The 22,012-nt window shown below is 36.5% G+C and overlaps 1 protein-coding gene across 1 annotated transcript in view; it reads right to left on the bottom strand.

The window, feature by feature from the left end:
• GABBR2 (gamma-aminobutyric acid type B receptor subunit 2) overlaps nt 1–22,012 on the bottom strand; it is a 444,892-nt gene that overhangs the window by 121,331 nt on the left and 301,549 nt on the right. The window contains exon 13 of the mRNA XM_085220593.1: nt 8,839–8,961. Coding sequence (XP_085076719.1) covers nt 8,839–8,961 — 123 coding nt within the window. The remainder of the gene's footprint in view (nt 1–8,838; nt 8,962–22,012) is intronic.

The following is a 22,012-nucleotide window of genomic DNA, read 5'->3' as shown; positions in this document are numbered from 1 at the left end:
TTAATATTTAGTCTTTCTTTGGACCTCCTTTTGATCCTCTGGGCCACTGGAAGGTTTACAACTGACTTCCATGGTCATTCATTTTCATCCCCACTGGTATGGCTGCCAACTACCGGTGGGCCCCAGCAGATGCAAGTGAGTGTTCTCAGTTTCACCAACTTCTGGTGGGCTGCCTACTGTGAGCTACAGGGCTTGAAAACAGGCTACATATTTTAGGAGACATTTGGCTCCCAATGTCTGTAATATTTCAAACTGGAAGGAAAGAAACAGATGGGCACAATGATATTTAGAGAAAAAATTGACTAAAGAACTCCGACCAGCATTAGGCTGAGCACCTCCAAAAACTATTTCAGTCAATTATATACTTCATTTCATAATCTAGTTTTGACAATTTCTTACTAAGCCAGCTGTTAGCTGACTGAATATAGCCCAATACCACAATGTAAACAACACCTCTATACACATCTGTTTATGCATATGTACATATGTAGAAAGAGAAAAGAACATGATCTGATTGTCTCAATTCAGTGAAGAATCTGCATAATTCTACTTGAGCACATGAATTAGAACCAGACATCTTTACCAATCCTCTCACATTTTACTCATGTACATACAGATGCACACACATGCTCTACACTGTCCATACTTTCACAGCAGTGTATTTTCCAGTTCTTACAGTAACAGTTGTCATGATTGAATACAAGAATTAAAAGGGAAAAAAATGGTAAAAATGTGAAGTAAATATATTAAAATTCAGTAACTCAGGTTACTAGTCTAGGACTTAAGCACAATTTCATATGAAAATGCTACTTGATCTACATCCATGTAGTTGAATACCAGCTTTCATACATTTTTTTTTTTTTTTTTTTTTTTTTGCTTAAAAGCACACAAAGCAATTTTACATGAAAAAAAGGCTGTCTGAATGAAAGGTTTTTTATTTGGTGGCCTCTGCTCTTAGTTAACTGACCTAAATATTAGGATAGAGCATCATGCTCTCCTTGTACATGCTTTTAGCCTTTCTTTTCTTCCAAACCTAATATATGAACTCCTTTTGAGTTTTATTTACATCTCATCTGAGCTAGATCCACACAACACACTGAGCAGTGGCCTGGCATTGCTACCTTGAATTACTTCTAGAATTAAATGTTTGTTGAATTCACCTGCAGTCCAAATAATATCCCTGGAATTTTCATTTCTTTATGTATTAGACTTGGAGCAGGCACACAGAAAAGACTATCAGACACTCAGACACAATATTTACTCATTCAGTCTTGTTGCATTTATATCCACTTATTGAGAAAATCTTAACCTGCAGAGCTATTTCAATTCAGCTAACATTGTGATCAATACTTTGAAAGAAAATTTCAGGCAATTTAGTTGTTTTAAGCCAGGCTTAACACAAATTCTGTCTTAATCAAAGAGATGTAGAATGAACTGAATTTACCTAGTCTACATGTATGTTTCCTCTAGCTGAACTTAAAAGCAAAATCTAAAATCCTATCTACCACTACATCAGTAAAACTTTGCATAGAAAATGAGATAATAATCTCTAAAATTGCTGCTTAAGCTGAAATCAGAAAAGACCATTTCACGTTACATTGAAGCAAAGATCTGGGAGCTGGTACCTTCTCTAATGAAGTATCAGCCAAGCGATTGCAGTCAAAAGCATGTACGGCACCTACTTATTCCACCTAATGAATGACTGAGTCCTGACAAACCAGTGCTGTTAGTTTAAGGCTCTTCAAATAGCCAAATCAGGCTCCAGCCAGCAGACGAGCACCCACATAGCCACTTGCTCACTCACAATCCCAGTGGGACAGGAGAGAAAATAGGAAGAGCAAAAGCAAGAAAGCTCATCAGTCAAAATAAAGGCAGCTCAATAACTGAGGAAAAAAGGGAAAAAAAAAAAAAAAAAAGTGGAAAATTTCTACCAAACAAAAAAAACCAACCAACCAAATCACATAAATAAATAAATAAATAAATAAAGAAAGAAAGAAAGAAAGAAAGAAAGAAAGGAAGAAAGAAAGAAAGAAAGAAAAAATGGTGATACAAAGGCAATGTCTCACCACCTCTCACATGAAGGCTAATGCATAGCCAGTCTCTGGAAGACAACTCCTGCCACTCCTTCCTCCACCCCAGTTTTTATTGCTGAGCATGACTTTCTTAGCATGCTGCTGCACATATGGTAAGGAGTATCTCTTTGGCCAATTGGGATCAGCGCTGTTGGCTGTCCTCTCCCAGTCTCTTGTCCATCCTATTCACTGTGTGTGCAGAATAGTAAAAAGAGGTTATGTGAGTGCTGTTCAACATTAGCCCAAACACCGCTGTGCTATCAACATTTTTAGACACAAATCCAAAACACAGCACCACAGGGTTAATTCTATGACGAATTTTAACTCTGTCCCAACCAGACCCAGTTAATAATATCACACAGATTTTCTCTGCTTTGTTGTATGATTTTTTCCCCCCAAATACTCCCTGGCAAGTCCTAGCACTACAGGTTTTGATTGCTACTCAGTACATTTTCATGGAATTTACTAACACCAATTTCTTGCTCCAACATAGCACTGAAGTAACCAGTCTACCATTATTTATGGAAACTTAGGACTAGTTTATTCCCTATACAGCACTTACAAGCTCATTATATAAATTTCTTTTTCCAGATATTTTAATGTTCAAAAGCAGAGTTTTGCAATGTCCCTCCAGTGTTCTTCACAATCAGCCCATCTTTTTACTACCTGGAAACTTTACTATTACAGCTAAAATTTTGTCATTTATTCACTTCCTCTTCCATTGAAGAATACAAGAATACAGCACAGATCCCTGAAGGAATTACATCCCTCCTTCCCTAAAGAAAACTTTTAGGTATTACTGAATTCTGTTTCCTTGTTCTAAAATATTTGATGCCTGTTTGAAGGTTTCTCTCTTTTTCCATGGCTAGTTAATTTCCATAAGAGCCTTTGATGAAAAAAATTGTCATGTCCTTTCTGGAGACCTAGCAGCTTGTGTCAGCTTCTGTTCACATGCTTGCTGGCTTCTTCAAAGGATTTCACAGTTTTTGAATCATATGAATCATATCCACAAGTGCCATATCAACTCTTCTTCAGTGTTGTACATTTATCTCTAATTCTACTCTTGACTATAACTTTTATCAGTTGGCCTGTTACAGCATTAGCTCAAAGCCACAAGGTTTCCACTCTACCTTGAAAACTCGGCAAGACATTTGCAACTTTTCTCTCAGACATCAAAGCAGCTCTGAGCTTATGATTACGTACTGCTGTCAGTAGTTTCACTAGTACTCCTCTGAACTGCTTTGGAAAACAATCTAGTTCTAGTGCCTTATTTGTAAACAGTTTGTTCCTACCAGCAGCTCGTCACTCTTCAGTGAGTTCATCACAAGGGTTCTAGCATAGGAATCTCCATAAGCTCTTCAACAAACAGTTTTGCTGAAAAAAGCAGCAAAATAGTCATTTAATAATTCTACTTGACCCTGTTTTCTGCAAGTAATGCCATAGTATTCTGATCAAACATTATCTATTTATACTTCCTGGCAAGCTTCCTGCTCCCAATATGTAGATAAAAGATTTATTATTCATTTTTGTGCCTTTTGCCAGTTGTTTTAACCTTTCTTTCTTTATTGTGTTCTACATTTAATCTATCAGAGTTTATGATCCTTTCAATTTTCCTCATTTGGATACAACTTCTTCTTCTTCTTCTTCTTCTTTTTTTCTTTTTTAAGGATATCTTCCTGCTGCTCAACCATGCTGAGTTTCTCTATTTTCAAGTTCTATTTGATGTGTGGCAGGCACTTACTCTGTGTCTCCAATATATGTATTTTAATACTCTCTAGGCCACCTGCAAAGATTTAACTCTCTAGGGTGTCCTCTTTAGTGTCTCTTTAAGAGGCTTCCTCAGTGTTATGTTGTTTCCCTTTCTGAAGTTGAGTACCACTCTACCTATATCTACCTATTTGGCTGTTGTTGCTTCATCAAAGCTATTGAAGATAAGAATGTTTTATTTGTAGCTATAGAATAGCCCTTCACATATCAACACTTTGCAACAGACTCTGTATGCTATTCAGAATGAAAACAAGGGTTAATTCCCTCTTGCTGGGTACTCCAATCTGGTGAAGTGCGAAGCAGTCACTGCCCTGAAATAAGTTCACTGTGCAGCACCTTCTGATGTGGCACTTGTCCAGTTTACGTATGCATATCTTTGCTCTTGCAATATTTATGACTCCCTAGGCATATCAGTCAAAGCTGATCTTCTAACTTGTTGGCTTGTTATGTGTTGCTGATAACATTGTCATGCGCTTGGAATACATGGGAATTCCAAGTCATTCAATGAACTGATTAATTTGTTAATCTGATTTTACTTCAAGTTTTCTTTAATAGACAACACTACTCCACTACTGGCATGGCCTGCTCAACCTTTCCTTTTCCTTTTCCTTCAAACATATTGATGTTTTTTTTTTTTACTACAGCAATCTCAGGAAAATTCAGTGTGAAACTTTAAGTACTAGAAACATTCCATATGATTCCAGAATATTAAAATACTATGTTATCACATGGTTGAATAGGAGGAAATCACAGTGACAACTGTATATCTGGTACTGAGACATCAAGGAACAAAAACACTGCTATTCCAGATAAACAGATTTAAAATGTTGCAAGAAATACTGGCATCTGGCATGCAAATTATTGTTTTTTTTCATGAGTCTAGCACTAATCTAAGACCATTTTACTTTTGGGAACTATAAAATCTGGTCTATCTCCCCTAGTTCTTATTTGTTTAACATTATTATTGGTTACCTTCTAAAGCCACAGTGATTCAATCTGTGCCCACATCTTAGAAATCTGTTTTCCGAGCAAGAGGTGTGCATGACTGCATGTCTACACAAAGACTTACTGAACTGTAGTAAGTATGAAATTGAATTATGATATACCTGGTGCTCAGGGAGAAGTGATTCCAATTCATAAAAGGTTTTGCTATTTCAGACAATGGTTTCATTCCAAAGCAGGTGCATCAGTGAGAAGATGAAATGAGAGTGGTTTCCTAAATATTTTTGTCTTCTGATTGGATTCTCTGTGTCTAATTAACAGTAATACTCCTCAGAAGGAGAGCATTTATGATGTTTATCTTTAGAAAGAGGAGGAAGCTCACACTGCAACTCTCCCCTTAGGGGAGATACTATCAGAATCTTTCCTGCATACAGGTCACTGTTTCCATGATATCTGTAGCAATGCTATGTCCTTAAGAGCTGTAACTGCTCTGTCAGAATTATCTGAATTTGACTGATTCTAAATTTACTGAGCAATAGGAATAAATAGGCACACATATAACACCTTTGCATATAAATATTTTGTAAGAAACCAGAAAAAATCAAAGATGATTTGGAAAAGAAAGTAGGGCTCTGCCAGTGGGGCAGATAAATAAACACAAATTTCAAGTACAGCTTAGAAAGAAACTAATGAGAAAATCAGCAACTAGCCTCTTCACTGGTTTCTTCCGAAACATTAGCAAAAGAAAAAACATTACAGAGGATGTAATAAGAAAAAATAGATGAATAGAGTTAACATTATGGTTAAAAACCACCTTTCCACACTGCTGTTTGAAGCTGAGAAGCATTTTGTGTCAGAAAATGCTTTTGCTATTTGAGAATCAAGCCTACAGTACTCTACACAAAGATTATGTAGGAGGAACCTTATCATTCTTTTGTAGGAAACTGGAGTACAGCTACAGAACTTCTAAAGCTGTCCCTCCTTTATTCTGTAGTCTGTTTTAAGCAAAAAGTTTTCTTGCTTGTATATCAAATACCAGTAACTCCCCTACTGATGGCTGGAGGATCTGGATGCTCTAGGTTTCAGTCATTGTAATTTTTAATTGGATCTCTTAGAGCATTTGTAAATGTGTGTTTCTCAGGAAAAGCTGATGTCTAGGGTCTGGATTGCAGAGACCAATCTGAAAACTGACAGACAAACATGCCAGTTTACTTCTTGCTCCTGCCAGTGCCATTCATTCCAACAGAAGCCCTTTCACTTTCCTTTACACTTTTAGACACAGGCTGCTCATCTTCAGCTGTAAGACATATAAATAGTATATTTATATATATATACTCAGTACTAAATATAGTATGCAGTATATAAAAGTATAGATTGTCTTCACAAATTCAGAGAAAGGAATTTGGAGTTTTAAGAAGTACTTGATAATTTACTGGTGTTGAAATTCAAATAAACCATTTAGTGACTAATTTCTAACAAAGGACATTGATTTAAGACTTCTCACTTTGGTTACTTTCACTTATACTTTCCATTTATGAAAACACAATTAATAAAGACCACCTGAAAGTGTTAAATCTTCACACACCAAATGTACAACTTCTACAAAGAAAGTCAGTGAGTATTCATAATTAATACAGCACTCAAAACACCTTGATGCACAGAAATGGGTCATAGCTAAAATGATTGATAACACTCAGAACTTTGGAGTCTACACTCAGTTTAGTCTCTGCTTCTTAGATCTACTTTAACTGAGAGAAAATATGCCATTAAAATTGTTTCTTAGACACAAGTGGAATAAGAAATGTTTCATTTTCAATTCAGAAATAAAACAGAAAATTGCCTGCGGTAGTATTTACTATGTGATAAGGATTTTCCAAACACACAACAAACTACTCACGTAATGTGATAAGTACTTTCCAAACACACAACAAGCTACTCACGTAAGCTCAACTAAAGAGTTCACCGTTGCAGAATGCATTAAAAAAAATCCCTAAAATGAAAATGCAAATACAATTGTCTTTTTTTTTTTTTTTTTTTATAATAAGGGCTTTCTAGGACCTAAAGAGGCCTGCTTCAGGAAAATAAATTGCAGTTGATCTCATTGCTTAAATATGTATAATAATTTAAATAAGTAAAATAGTTTGATGGCAACATTTGCTTGCATATTACTTTTACTTCCTCCCCTCCCTAAGTCCATTAGCTTAAGAAAGCATTCTGATCAGTTTACAGTCACAACAGAGATTTCTAACAGAGAATCTTGGTCAATTCTATGCTGAGTATTTAAAATACAACATAGATTCATGCACGTATTACCCATTTTTATGTGAGTTTTCAAGATTTTGCATGGGCTTACCCAGTTCCCAGGGAGGTCCAGCTTTAAAACAGTTCAGGCTACTGGTGTGCAGCCAGTAGATCATAATGCCAAGTATGGAGAAAACTCACTAAGATTTTAGCAGTACACATTACACACTCGTAAGTTCAGATGTAAACTGAAAACTTTTAGAAATGCAATTACAATTACTTTTCAAATATACTGCATTTAAGGCTTGATAGTTTCACAGTTATTGTGGCTGTCTACAAAAAATCACTCCTGTAATTCTGCTAAGATTAGATATCAAGACTTTCAGTTTTGGTTTCCCTTTGATCAGGGTAAAAAAAAAATAATTCATTGTCAACAGGTTATAGGCCTGTTTGGCCCAACTAACTCAAGTTTTGAAATGAGCATTATTTAAATTAGATTTTGTAATTATTCATAATAGCATGTTTAGTTTTATATGCACAGTGAAACAGATACAGTGATGACTGAAATATCCTCAGTTGCAATGTAGTTGGAAGGTGGCGAAATAGACAGTCCTATCAACATGCTGCTATTGTTTTAAGCTCTGCAAATTTAGGGCACAAGTATCTGCACAAGACACATTTTAGTTACACTTTCCATTTTTATTGACAATCAGAATGGCTGGAGAGTCTCTTCAAAATCAAGTTCAAACTCTAGGAAATGATTGTGGAAACTTTTTTTCAGACTAAAATGATTTCTTGAAAGGCTTCCATGGCAGTTTAGGGTACATCATTCTAAGGTATCTTTCAGAAATTATATTCAAATAAAAAGTAAAATCTTCTCCTGATAAAACTTCAGAATTATACTGAAAAGTAGGAGCAAAGTAAAAACAATGGAAGAAAGCATCATATCTTTTCTTGCAAATACTAACACCACGAGAGAAAAATATTGTTCTTTATCTCACCAATTGCCAAGTACTGGACAACGGACTATCACTTCCAGATTATCCTCACATAATCTTCTTTTCACATCTTACTAGTTTCCATGTTGGGATTTATAAATTCTCAAACACAGCTAATCTACACACAAATAGAATGATGTTTCTTTTGTTTTCTTCTGGTTCTGTATCATTGCTACCATGGTTGTTTCTGCCAGGTCCTCCATGTCCAGAAAGCCTATTCCATTCACCATTGTTCCACTCCATTCCATTCTCCACTAGATACCTACCACATGCTAGAAAATCTGCACATGTGGCATTAAGCTATTATTTCCTCCCTACTGAAATCTGTAGCATGACCTTTCTGGGAATTGAGTTAGAATAGAAATAATCAGCATGTGTTTGCACGTGCTATTACTGAAAATAAATATAGAAGTAGCTAACATAATTCCTGAGCATCTTCACAAAGAATGCAGTAACTGCATTGTAAGCAGTGACTTTTGCATTTATCTTGTATGAGTGCTTACTGAAATCTGCTAATGGGTTCTGATAATCTATTATTTATTGCAACAGACTCTAATAGTGAGCCTTAGCAGAGTAGTCTCCAGTGTTTACAACACTTTCATCTAAAATCTCTCAGATGTGACAGCAAAGTAGCACCTTCAACCACAGATAGGATTTCTTTTGGTTGCAGTTGTTTCATTGCTATTTACTTTTAAAAATAGAACATTTGTTTCCCTCAGATGCATGACTTGCTTTCACATAAACTAAAGCATATAGCAGGTTCCTATAGAAAGCTGTAGATACACAACCACGAGTATTATTTGGGCTTGAGGACATACCTCCATGTTATACTTTTCCACTGTCCTTCTTAAAGGATCCACAACCTGCCAGCAAATCAAGATGCAAAGATCAATGAGTAGCATCCCTCCAACTATCACCATTAACTTCTGGTCTTTAATGATCTGGAGAGACAAAAAAAGAAAAAAGAAAAAAAGGGGAAATTCCCATGAGCCATGGATAGATACCTGTATAGCTTTACACAGAGAGAAAAAGGCTGCTAATAAAAAGGTATTTTAACAATGGATGGGGAAAAGTTTAAGAAATACTGAACGATGAAAGCAAGAAGACATAAATTATTTTAGTTCATTTCGTGGTTATTAGAAGTATCAAAAGTGCATTCAGACTTCTAAAGAAACTGGGAAATTCCTTAAATATTAATATTGAACTTCAGCATTAAGATTTACACTTGAGAAATTAAAAAATGTCTATCTTAGAGATCCACTATTATTTTTATGTATGCAAGTGTGGAAAAAATATTTGCAACATCTCTCAGAACAGTAGGAATCAAGCAGAGATAGAGTTTTTATAATGATATACAGTGTAGATCTTCTCATAACTTTCTTGGATCAGGAAAATATGTTTGCAAGGTACTAAAAGGTAAGTTCAAGATGTTTCATGTTTGTATGTGTGTGTGTGTATATAAAAAACTCTTCCCTCTGTTACCCAGGTAGTAGACAGAGATGATGCATTTTTTTCCACATTACAACAGTAAGATGCACTTAAGCATACGTAACTTAAATACGTTTTTAATTCTGCATGAATTGTATTTGAAAAGAAAAAAAAAATCTTAATAACAAGAACAGCACAAACTGTGTATTACAGTCTTGTATAGTTGTATGCCATCCCTATATTATTACTATTACTTTTAAACACATAGCTGCATAAATAAAATACATTATAAGTGCATTATTTCAGTTGCAAAGTTGTCAGCAAGTTCCAAACATCTGGCTTACGTTGATTTTATGTAAGTTTTCTTGTGCCTATGTTTCTGTGGTTTTTGTTGTTATTGTTGTTGTTGTTTTTTAATTAGTATACTTTTATTACTAATGAATCCCCATTCAATATTGAAAACATACTGTCAGATTGTTTTAGTACGGACAAACTCACATGTTTTTCCATGGTTAGTTTAATTCAAATAAAATATTCAAAAATATTAAGTCTAAGAGCCTTAATAATTTCAGTTCAATTTTATAAACACAGTAGGATTTTGAAATAAAGCCATAAGTGTCAGATAATCTTACTACAGGCAAGGCTACCACTCCTGCTTAGAATATTTGCATTGAATTCCTACTAAACTTAAGGAAAGGATAAAAATAAATGCAATTTGAAATAATGTAAAAGGAACTTAGAAAGTTTGCTTTTCATAGTATCTAATGCAATACATTCTTCATTTGGAAAGAAGTTTCTTCACTATTGTACATTACTCTATTAAGCTACGGGGTTATGCTGTAAATCATCTTAAGTAAATTAAATATAGAAATAAGGCTAGCAGTCAGAATGACTTTAAGGACTTGAGGCATTATTTTCATTTCTTGAGACCAGTTATTTACATCCATGTAGCTATCATCATTATGACCAGAAAGCTATGCTTTCCATGTTTGTATGAGTAATGAGGGAAAAAGTCCATCTCATCAGAGATAAGTGTGCTTGGAAGGAAGGGTGAATATAAAGATGCACCTTTCATTACATTTTGTATCACTGCTGAACAGTCTGGCAATGAGAATTTTGCAAGAAAAAGATATCTTGGTAGGGAGGTGGTAAGTACTGCAATGTATTTTCTCAGTATGGGAAAAGGAAAAAAGAATAGAGATTCTCTATCTTTAGTCTTTCTTAGGAAAACACAACTGTGTCTGACCGTTCAGTTCTTAATAAAGTTGCAGTCGAAGCTGAAATAAAGGCTGCTAATCACTGAGGTTATCCTCTGAAACAAACGTATATGCATTATTCATCTTTATCCAATAGCTCTAACCACGACATAGGTGAATCACACCTAAACGTTGCTCCAGATTTAAGTGGAGATTAAGTGAGAAAACCATGGGCAGTTAAGTCCAAACAGAATTTGGATTAGATGAGATTTGCCCACTTCAGTCCAAATCTGTGATCCTGAAAACAGTTCCCTCCCAGTAAAGTTAGAAGTGTTTTTACCAAAGCTGTTGATCAGAAAGCACCACAGAAGGCTTATGAGCAGGGGAAACCAGTCTTCCCTCAGCCCCTGCTCAGTCAGAGTACCTTTGGAAATGTGTTCTCCATCCTCATGCAAAGAACTACAGGCAGAGGGAGAGGCAGCCCATTTCCCTCTCTGGAACAGATTTAAGAGACAACGCCTTCCTTGCAAGGAAGAACATGACCTGCAAAGGAGCAATCATTCATCACGTTTAAAACCTTACACTCCACCTGCCCTGCTAATTCAACAAGCTGAGTCAAATTTACATACTCTTGTGAGTAATGTGAAAGGATGATAATCTTGTAAACTCATTTGTAGCTGCGCACCAAGGGTCACATTACCCTAACTAGAAGTTACCTACCATAGCAACTCCCTTAATCTGTACTGAATCCATGCAGAATTCACCTGTTTTACAGGAGCTTGTATTTTTTTCTAGGATCTTGCCCCCACTGAGATTTTGTTCAGAAAATATACATACCTATAAACCTGTGTATATATGTTTATGTAAGAATTTCACCTTTATTAGAAACATTATTCTTCAAGAATTACTGTTTTAATTAAAATGTTTCTTACTTTAACATAATGCTGTATTTCTATTGTAAGGCAAAGGTAGACTCCTTTCAAGAACTTACAGTATCTGTTTCTGAAACATCTGAAAAATTGCACCTGGGAGTTCTTCTACAGACCAGAACCAGATTTACAATTTGCTTTTCCTCCCTCTTAAATGGTTAGCTAGTTATTTTTATTGACAATTCTTTGGTTGGTTTTCCTTTTTAATTAACGAGGTTTGTTGTATTGAAGTTGGCTGTTGAACCATTACATGACTAGGCTCTCTCAATTGTCAGCAGGCAGAGAGAGAAACCTTCAAAAGAGAATCCAGCCTACCCATCTCAGTAGGACCAGAGAAATGACTTTTCTGAAGTGTGTCCCGAACTTTCTCCCCACCCCCTGCCATGAGTGTGCGAGGGCCATTAACTTCAGCCAAAAAAATGCATTTGAGTAACTCGAGGTATATGAAAAGAATCTACCGGAAATGTTTTTCCCTCTGCTATACTGAATCATAAAATTTCCTTATTAAAAAAAAAGCAAAACTCAAAACATCAGTTGTTATACTTTATTTTTCCAGTGAAAATAGTGAGCATTTCTACTGGGACACCTAGGACAAGTAAAACAAGAGACACACAACCCAATTTATACCAGCTATATTGATACTGAAATTAGAGTTGCTTCAGATGCAGATTTACTAAGGCCTGCAAATAGCAGTACAGCAATTCCAGAAGCAGAAGAGTGAAAGGAGACTATTAATGTCAGTAATACTGATAATCCACTCATTACTGGGTCAAAAGAAATTGTCATATCTGATACTATCACTTCCTAGTTAGGATCACATTGCTAATTGCCCTTCCTTGCTCATGTTCAGCTTTTGTTCGTAGCTGACCTTGCACTATTGTAGATGCTAATTCTTGGCCTTATTTATTTATTTATTTTTTTGGCAAGTATCTATTTACTTATTAGAGGAAACAGAGCAAACAGAAAAGCTTTCTCTTGGATACCTCTTGGAGCATTTCTTCCTGAATTTCAGAACAGGAAAGGTACATGAGAGCAGCTGTCCCTGGCAGCAGGTATTATTCATCCCTTACTTATGCCAGTGAACAAACTGCCAGGATGAAGGCAAGGGAAAGAAAGTCCATAAGATAACCTGAGGATGTGATCAGCACCACTGCAATGAGCTCTGTAAAACACAATGCTATCAATGCTGGGTGCATATTGAATGGTCTGAAAGTACGCTGCTGCACAAACCCAGTCTCATCCTGCTCACTACTTTGCAAAACTATTGAGGTTTGAGCAGACTCTTCACCAAAACACTAGATTTCCAGATATTTAATTATTTGTTTAAATAGGAGGCCATATCTATAGGTCTTAGTGGTGCTGACGGCGCTGAATTCTAATAATGTTACCTTTACTGGAAGAAATGCAGTAATTCAATTTGTCTCTTATTATGTGAGGATAGCCCTAGGATTAAATTAAATAAAACAGACAGCTTTTGTCTTTTGATGCTTCACATCTACCTCACTGAAACTATTTTAGACTGCAGAAAAAAAGAATAGCTTTGTATAAGAGCACTGTTGGGAAGAAAACACAGATGCTAACTTACGTTGGTGCTTCCTTTCCCCCAGCTATTTAAAGAGCTTTTCTTCAGCTTGTGATTAGCACTTTTGTCCTAACATGCATTTATTCTGCCAATGCCACTGGCATACCACTCGCAGCAATTGGTGATCTCCCCGCTCCACTCATAGGAAGCCCAGCTTTCTTTCTCCCCAGCCATCACTCCCACCCACCAGCACTTTTAAGTTCAGTACAACCACTCCCTGGGAAACACCAGATGTACCGAAGGAGTCTTGACTCAGATCTTGTGAATCCAACAGAATTTCTCTGACTGACAAAAGAAAGTCACGAGTAACTCACTTACTCCTTACCATCAAATATATCATTCTTCTTGCAGAGGAATGTTCTGATTCTTCTTCCCCTATTTACCCTCCCTCTAGCATACAGTAAATCAATCTTGGGAGAAATGCATAGTAACTAATAAAATACATTTTTAGGAGTGCTCCTGAGTCCTTGCTGAAGCCAAGCTCTCATACTGCAGCTTCTGTGAATAATATTTTCTACCATCTGTGGTTGGATAGGTGAATCTGTCTCATCCTGGCAGATCAACCCACTGTTATAAATGCCATTGCTACCAGCCTGGACTATATATCTGGATACGAAGCCATTTGTCTTCCAAACAAATTTCTTCATAACAGTAACTGGTAAGCCATTTTCTCTTCAGCAACACTGCTATATGAGCACATCAAACTCTTATCTGCAAACTGGTGGCTTAGTGACTGTGAAGATAAGTTCAAGATAGAAGTCCTTACCTTCCCTGAACTATGCGGTCTGATCATGGGAGATGTGATATCTGTCTAAAGCTCTGCGAAGAAGCTTCTGCTCATGAAATTCTCGGGGATTTTATCAAAATATCACAGGCTTTATTACTTGCCACAGCAAATTCAAATGTCCAAATGACTATTTTTTTTTCACATTTCACAACTTATTTTTGTGAGTTGTTTTGTTTGTTTTCTAAAGTACAGCCATTGTGCTCAGTAGGACCCTGTCCTCAACCAGTGTATGAAATCAACAGGTAATTTGGTAAAACATCAAGAAATCATTACAATTGCTTTCTGTGGTTAAGGCTAAGGCAAGCTTTATTTTGTTATTTCTTACCTTATTAGAAAATGACTTTGCAAATGTAGTCTTTTCATATATGACATAGACCTTAAAGCCAAACTCGCTATTTAAAACCAACAACAAAGACTCTTATATATGAACACTTATTCTCTTCCCAAGGATGCACCTTTAACTTTCACTAGCTTTTTCATGAATAGCTTTGGATTCAATAGTTCATTTCCTCTTGCCTTTAAGATTTACTTTGCTTGTTACCAGGAACATCACCTCCCTTTTGTCAGAATCAAGTATATTTGAATTTAAGGGAAGATCTATAAACTAACTCCTAAGTTCTACTTTTTTTTTTCTTTTTTTTTTCTTTGTTGAATACATAGAAACATAATAAGGCTGGGAGTATTTTTGTGTCTATTTACAAGTTAAGAGATAAACATATATTTTCTTTTTATTCAAGTAACTTAATCTTTGCCTGGTTAGAATTTAGTTCTGGTTTCTCTTATGTAGACCAACCTTTTCTAGTTTAGCTGACAGACATGTCCCTGACCTTGTGGCACTTAGTAGGATGAACACTTAGTGCAACTCCTTTTCAGCTGCTCCCTCCCTAAACTCTTGGGAAGGAATCTGTAGAGAGAGAACTTCTTCAAAGGATCTGTTTGCAAACCTTGCTAGATCTTACTGCATGAAATTAATAGTACTGACAGCAATGAATGAAGTCCTTGCAAGTCTGAAACCCAATGTTCCTCTCCGTTGTGCATGCAAACTGAGCAGCTATTATGCTGGTAGCCATCCTACCTCTAGTGTGGAAGGAGAAAAAAATATCGGTTTGTCTAGAAAAAAATGATAGAGTCTACAATGCTGGAAAAATGGATCTGTCCTTTAAGATAGTCTTTGTATCACATGAACTACCCTTTCATTTCTCCCAGAATGATTAATGGATGCCTTACGGTGGCTCCCTTCAATAAGTGGGTCAGCAGAGGTGGAATGGTGCCATGAAAGTGATGATGCAGAATCAGTGGTAGATAAGTGAACTTTGTCATATGTGGGCAAAGGGCCACCTATCTTCCAGTTATTAAAGCCATTAATATTTTAGAGAACTATTCTAAAATACATTCTTAATTTCTATTGTGTAATGGAATGAGAAAAAAAAGGACTATTGAAAACACATTATGCACTTGTTTCCAATAACTCCACCGTGTTTTTTTGACAGCTATTATGAGTATTTCCTATAATAGGTTCTATGATTAGTATTGGGAACACTTTCCACAGTGCAATTATAGTTTTAATGAGTGAATGCTAAAATTTTAAAGAACATACTCTATACAAGCAAGCTTTTTGACCAGCAATACACTGGTAGTAAAAAGCAAAGCTTAAGATATTTTACACTCTTAGAAGTACCTCAATTAATTTAACAAAAGATTTGCATATCTGATTATACATATATTTTTCAATTGCCTTCTGAGATGACTTGTAGTCTGAACTTTATGAGTTTTTCTGTTTTCCAGGATAATGGAGAGCATGGTACTACTGATAGTAATGGACAACTAAATACTGAGAATTTAGAAGAGACAGCCACCAGCATTTTAAAGCCTTGTTTCTTCCTTGCTGAGTCATGCTCAGAATAACTGCAAAGCATTTGGGCAGATTCACCTTCTCAGTCACTGCGTTTGCAAATATGTATGTTTTGACTCCACAATCTGCTGCTAGGTGAAAGTATTCAGTTAGAAGATGCCTTACTGTTTTTCTATCTCATACAAAAGACAGCAAAAACAAGCATAGGGAGCAGAAGGTACAATTTTTACAGAAGTTAGAGAAGAGGAAAGATTCAATAACAGTTTAGAAAAGCTATAAATTTCCCTGTCTTTGAATCTCAATTATTGCAATAATGCACTAGAGAATCCAAGAAATGATTATAATACTAACATCACTAATTTAACCACAGGGGGCATGTAGAATTATATAATAGCTAGTTTCACAAAAATCTTTTTAGATGGAAAAAAAAAAGGAAAAATATTGCAGTATTTTAAAAAACAAAACCAAATTAAAGAAATGCAACTTGACACTACTGGAAACAAATCACTCTTGATATATAAAGTTTTGGCAAAGAGCCTTAGAAATGGACATTATCATTGAGTTAAATTCTGTGCATTATATGTAGAGCTAGATAGGTCGTCTTCAGAGACATCCGTATTCCATTAACTCAGAAGGTCAAAATCATCTTTGAGAGAAATGAATCTGCTGAATCTAAGATTGCATGGACCCTTAGTATGGAGAAATTTCTACCAGGGACATGAATTCTCACTGCAGTGCTAAAAGGGATTCCAATCTTTAGGAAAAAAGTGCACAAAGGATTTGAATGGTTCAAAGGAAATGTTCTGATTCTGTCTGAGATAACATTAAAATATCTAGACTTTAATATTTTCCTTAATGAACAATTCTGTGGGACAGTATACTACATCGTTACCAAATAGCTGGGGACATCAATGCACTTGATTACATTTACAATCCAATTTCAAGCTATTCAGGAATAAACTGCCTCATACTGTATAGCAACATGCTCTCTATTTCTCTGTCATCTATTACTCTCATAACACTTAGGAATTATGGCTGTAGCACCATTTATGAATAGTTATGTTTCACACAGTTTTGTTTTCATTGCTACTGATATCTAGCCTTATAAAATTGTACCATGCAGAAATTTACATATATAAATTACTCCAAAAGTAGATTTTTCTTCTAGGTGCACAGTTTATTTGCTCTCTCTCTTTTTTTTTTTTTCCTTCTTTTTTTCCTATGACAGGAGGTTGAGATGTAGCTCCCCAATCCATATTTACACGAATGTAAATTTTAGAAATGTGATTCCTGTTGTTTCTTGGCTGTCATTTTGGCTGATCAGTTCTTAAAAAAATCAGGATGTTTGTTTAATATCTATATATAGATATTAGTATTTGGAAGCTTTGGAATGAAAATTTATAGTTCTAGCTATTTGTGGGAGAAAAAGTAATGAAATAATTTGGTTTCCTTTTATATCACTTCAGAAAGCACTGTATCTGTGTATGAATAACTCATGAAGGTCTACCTAAATAATTCACATTGCACTGTATGTATCATGGATTATTTGGTCCAGTGGCATATATTCATAATGGAAAAAAAATCCCATACATAAGCAAATTTCAAACTGGTGACATCCTTCTTAGCCTCAAAGAAAGACTGATAACACTGAAAAATTTCTTCAGTTACCCATGTGCTTGCTCATTTTCTGTAGACAGCTCCTAATACCTTCCTGTTCTTTTAGTATGGATACCCAAGGCAACTTTTTGGCTCCTGATACACCCCATTGCCTTTTCAGACTTAGGATCTCTTACATAAATACTTAGTGAAATACACGTCCACTCTAGGGGAAATCTAATGCACAGCTTTTTGTTATAGACACAAAAAGCTCTAGCTAGATTGAAAAAAAATGTTCTCACAGAATCACAGTCACAGAACAATATGAGGGCTGCTCTGAAAGCAATGCCCCCTATTTCATTGTGTTAGCCCACAATATCAGAGGCGGATGTTGGTGGTGTGGCAGTAGAGGTTGGACTTTCCTTCCAATATTCTGTTACACGCTGTTGCCGTGTGACAGATGGCAGCAGAGGGGTGTTCTGACACAACAGCATCTGACATGGAAGTGTGGATGAAGCAAACCTTCTGGCTATGAACATTCAACCAGTTCTTTATCTACCAAACAGTTCACCTTTCATATCCAAACCTCTCCAATTCAGAGATAAGGATGTGCTGCAGGACCATGTCAAAGGCCTTGCACAAGTCCCAGTAGATGACAATCAGCTGCCCTTCCTTTGTCCACCAATACTGTCACTCCATCAAAGAACATCACCAGATAGGTCAGGCTGTGCTGGCTGTCTCAGATCACTTCCTCATCTCACATGTGCATTTACTAGATCAGGCTGCCTACAGCCTCCTACGGTCTGGCCTTGAACTCCTCCAGGAACAGGAATTTCCATCTTTCTTGCAGAAGTTTTCAAATGAGGGAGTAAGATAGAAATAAACTGAAACGAGTTGTAAGAAGGCAGCAGCAGCAAATCAGCTTACAAGTGTGTGGCCTCCAGCTGCTCTCTTCTCTCTGTGTTTTTTTTTTTTTTTTTTTTTTTTTTCTTCCCCCAGGGACACTCAGTGCAGCTGCAGCTCCTCATAGTTTCATAGTTTCCACAGAGCTGGCACCATGGGGTAACAGCACACAGCCAGCTGCTGCCCACTCTGGCTGGAGGGGATGTTCAGAGCAACCCATGTGCTCTGCTCTTCAGAAAGGATACAGATGGCTGCTTGTCACTTCTGCTATTTCCATGCTTCTCCATTTATGGACCATTAAATGTAAGAACTGGGGAAGAGGGCTGACCAAACTTATAGTGGAGTGGGGAAGGCAATGAGCTAAAATGTTTGAGAATTCCTTCTCTACTTCACTTAGGTAATAAATTTGCACCTGAAATATGAGAAACCCTACAAATGCTATCTTTGTCTGAAAACTGTCTTCAGAGATTGCTAAAGCATCATAAATCATAGAATGACTTGGCTTGGAGGGGATTGTAAAGATCGTCCAGTCCCAACCCCTTGCCGTGGGCAGGGCTGCCCCCACCAGCTCAGCTGCCCAGTGCCCCATCCAACCTGGCCTTGAGCGCTGCCAGGGATGGGGCACCACAGCTTTTCTGGGCAGCCTGTTTTGGTGCTTCATCACCTTCTGTGTTAAAAATTTCTTCCTAATATCTAGCCTACATCTCTCATCTTTTGGTTTAAAGCTATTCCTGCTTGTACTATCACTATCAGACCATGTTAAAAAGTTATTCCCTCTCCTGCTTCTAAGCAGGTACTGAAATACTGCAGTGGGGTCTCCCCATCAAATTCCACCAAAGCCAGAAATTAATTACTTTCACCCTTTCGTCATTTAACTGTTGTGTATATGAGACCACCTATCTGAGAACTATTATTGCCTTTTTCATTATGTATTTTTTTCTGGTTAAGTGAAAAAGATTCCAGCAGAAAGCTCTCTTTTTTATTATACATGTACACGTTCAGAGCAAACTGACTGTGTGTGCTCAGTAACACTGGCAGAACATTAAGGCTGTGCTTGTGTCCTACAGTGCACATGGAGAACAAATGTACATTGTAGAAATGTCACTATTAGCAAGCTTTAGGTTTTCAATGATCGAGTTTTTAGCCATAGTACCAGCCTTTTGACATTTTCATGAGTCCATTCCTCTTAAAGAAATTGAAAAGAAAGAGAATTCAATTATATAGAGAAGTGCATGTATCAGCAAAAAGAACCCTTAGATCTTTGCCCACCTCATCAGCTTGTGCTAAAAGAATAACTAGAAGCTACTGCAAGTGGCATATATTTTGCCCATAGGTTTCACAGATACATAGTAATAGGAAAAAGTGTGGCAAAACTGTAAAACCTCCCTGTTCAACTTATATTCTCTGAGAAGAAGCCCACACTTCTCTGCACCCATTGCAGTCAGTTCTAATTTCATTTTTTTTCTTCCCTCTTATTCTTTTCTCCCTTCGATGCTGCTTTTCCCTTCTATTATATCCATATTTGTCCCTGTCTGTCTCTGAATTTCAATGGTAACTTAATTCTAAACCAGACCTGGCCCATCAGCTACAGTCTGAATCCCAGCCTCTGGCTCTTCGTTCTAACACACTCAGTTTTCCTGACCACTTCTTGCTGAGCCGCCCCTACTCCCCCATTCAACTCCTTGCTGTCTCTCAATTGCATTTTAACTCTTAGGGAATTCTTATCTAAATTCTTTCTTCCTTCATTTGCTTGCCAACTATTATACTAATTTATAATCTCAAGATTTCCCATATTCTTTCTATCCACATTCAGTTCTTTCAAAAACTCTTCGTAGAGAATCTGATTCCTTATGTTCAGCCCTCTCCCCCTTCTATGCCTTGTGGTCCCACAGTTCAAGTGCTAGGCCTCCTTTGCCATGGTAGAATTGATACAGCAGCCCACACAAGCACCTTTCTTGAAGATGTATGAACACCACTACCCTCTCCAGAAGTCTTTAAGGACTCATTAGATTCAACATAAGAAAATAAGACTGCCATAGACTAACAGCAGTCTGCCAGGCATAACTAAGTGAAGTCAAACCTGCAAGTCACTTTTCTCTTGTTGTTTTAGCTTTCTAACACTAAACTAGCAACTACATCTCATACTCAAAACTTGTTATGCTCTTTAAGCCTATCCAACCTGTGAGAAATGTAGAATCACAGAGTAAGTTTAAGAACAGAGAAAAGCTTACAACATATAATCAAATAACAGGATAGCATTGGCAAAACTACAGCACCACAAGTCTTAAGCAAGGATGCTGGTATGCAACTCTTTGTGCAATTATATTCAGTACATACCTGGTAATAATGCAATGTAAAGATATATACCATCAGAAGTCTACAGTGGTAGAAATAACTGTACATTTACAGAATTTTCTGTGGAAAATAAATATTGAATATCCCTCCCTGGATTTCATATTTAAAGGACGAAGTGCAAATAGGCAATGCTAAAATGAAGTGTGTTATAAGTAGGACAAGATTACCAAAGCAATACCAACAGTGAAGTATTATGCTTTCAAATATGAACTGCACATTGTGCAGCACTGTGGCCTAGATAATAATGCTTTATTGTATTCACCTTCAAGTGGACAAATACTTGTCTTTATAGGAGCAGAATATATAAAGTTTATGGAGTCTTTAAAAAACATTGGCTTGAATTTGTTATGTTCTGGTCTTTGTCGGAAGTGAACGGTCTGCTTTGTGTACTGTTTTTTTTTGTCACTATGTAGGACTGCTTGAAAGGCCCCTGACACCTGCACCTCTAAGGACAGCAAAGCTCCCAGAAAAAAAGACAACTTCACAACCTTTTACATTTCACCAGGACTGGTGTCTGCAAACGGTTCAGGCTAGCTTCACCAGCACACCACATGCTTTCCCATTACTGCTATTCTCTCTCCTCTTGCTCGCAGCCAGTCCTCCTCTGCTGGTCAGGAAAACATAAAGGCAGCCCCCACCACACACTGAGCAGATGTTCTGGCATCTAAACCAACAGTAAGGGGTCCTACCAAAAACAGAACTACCATTCACTGATGAGTGTTTTGCTTATTTTTAAGGCAATTTCTGTTCTACTTTCTAACATCTTAAAAAAAGTCTTTAAAAATAATAAATAAATAAATAAATAAATAAATATTTCCTCCTACTGTTTTTGTCATTTTCATTTAACAAAAATTGATGCCGTTCCACCCCTCTGTTTCAGATCCAAATAAAATTAAAACGTTTTTAATTTGCTTCCATTGAGTCCTGGTAAGATCAAAGATGGTAGTAACAGAGCTTTGGGAGTCTTGCGAAATGTGTCAGCTAACAGCCCGATAGCAGAAGGAGGGCATTCTGATTTCTTTTTTCTGATAAGCAAGTGGGTTCACAAGAGGTTAAAAACAAAAGAGAATTCTGGGAGAAGTTAATAAAAAACTTTACCTAATTCAAGACATGGTAAATCAATTAAATCTACTCTCCACTACACTTGAATGATGCTATAGTGTACTATTATTTAAAATTATATACATTTGCTCACAACAAGAGAAAAATCCACTCATTTCTTCACTCTTCATAAAGTTATGTTGTACATTAAGATAGGTGCTCAGCAAAAATTTAGAAGCAATCTTGCCCTATGTGATGAAGATAAATAGCTTCATCTATTATATTCTTCTTTCCCTCCCTTAATACTCACTCCCATTAAATGA

This window comes from Meleagris gallopavo, chromosome 3 (genome assembly GCF_905368555.1).
Source record: "Meleagris gallopavo chromosome 3, MGAL_WU_HG_1.1, whole genome shotgun sequence".
Taxonomy (NCBI): Eukaryota; Metazoa; Chordata; class Aves; order Galliformes; family Phasianidae; genus Meleagris; species Meleagris gallopavo.
The sequence above is the reverse complement of the archived record's forward strand: the minus strand, read 5'-3'. Positions and strand labels throughout refer to the sequence as shown.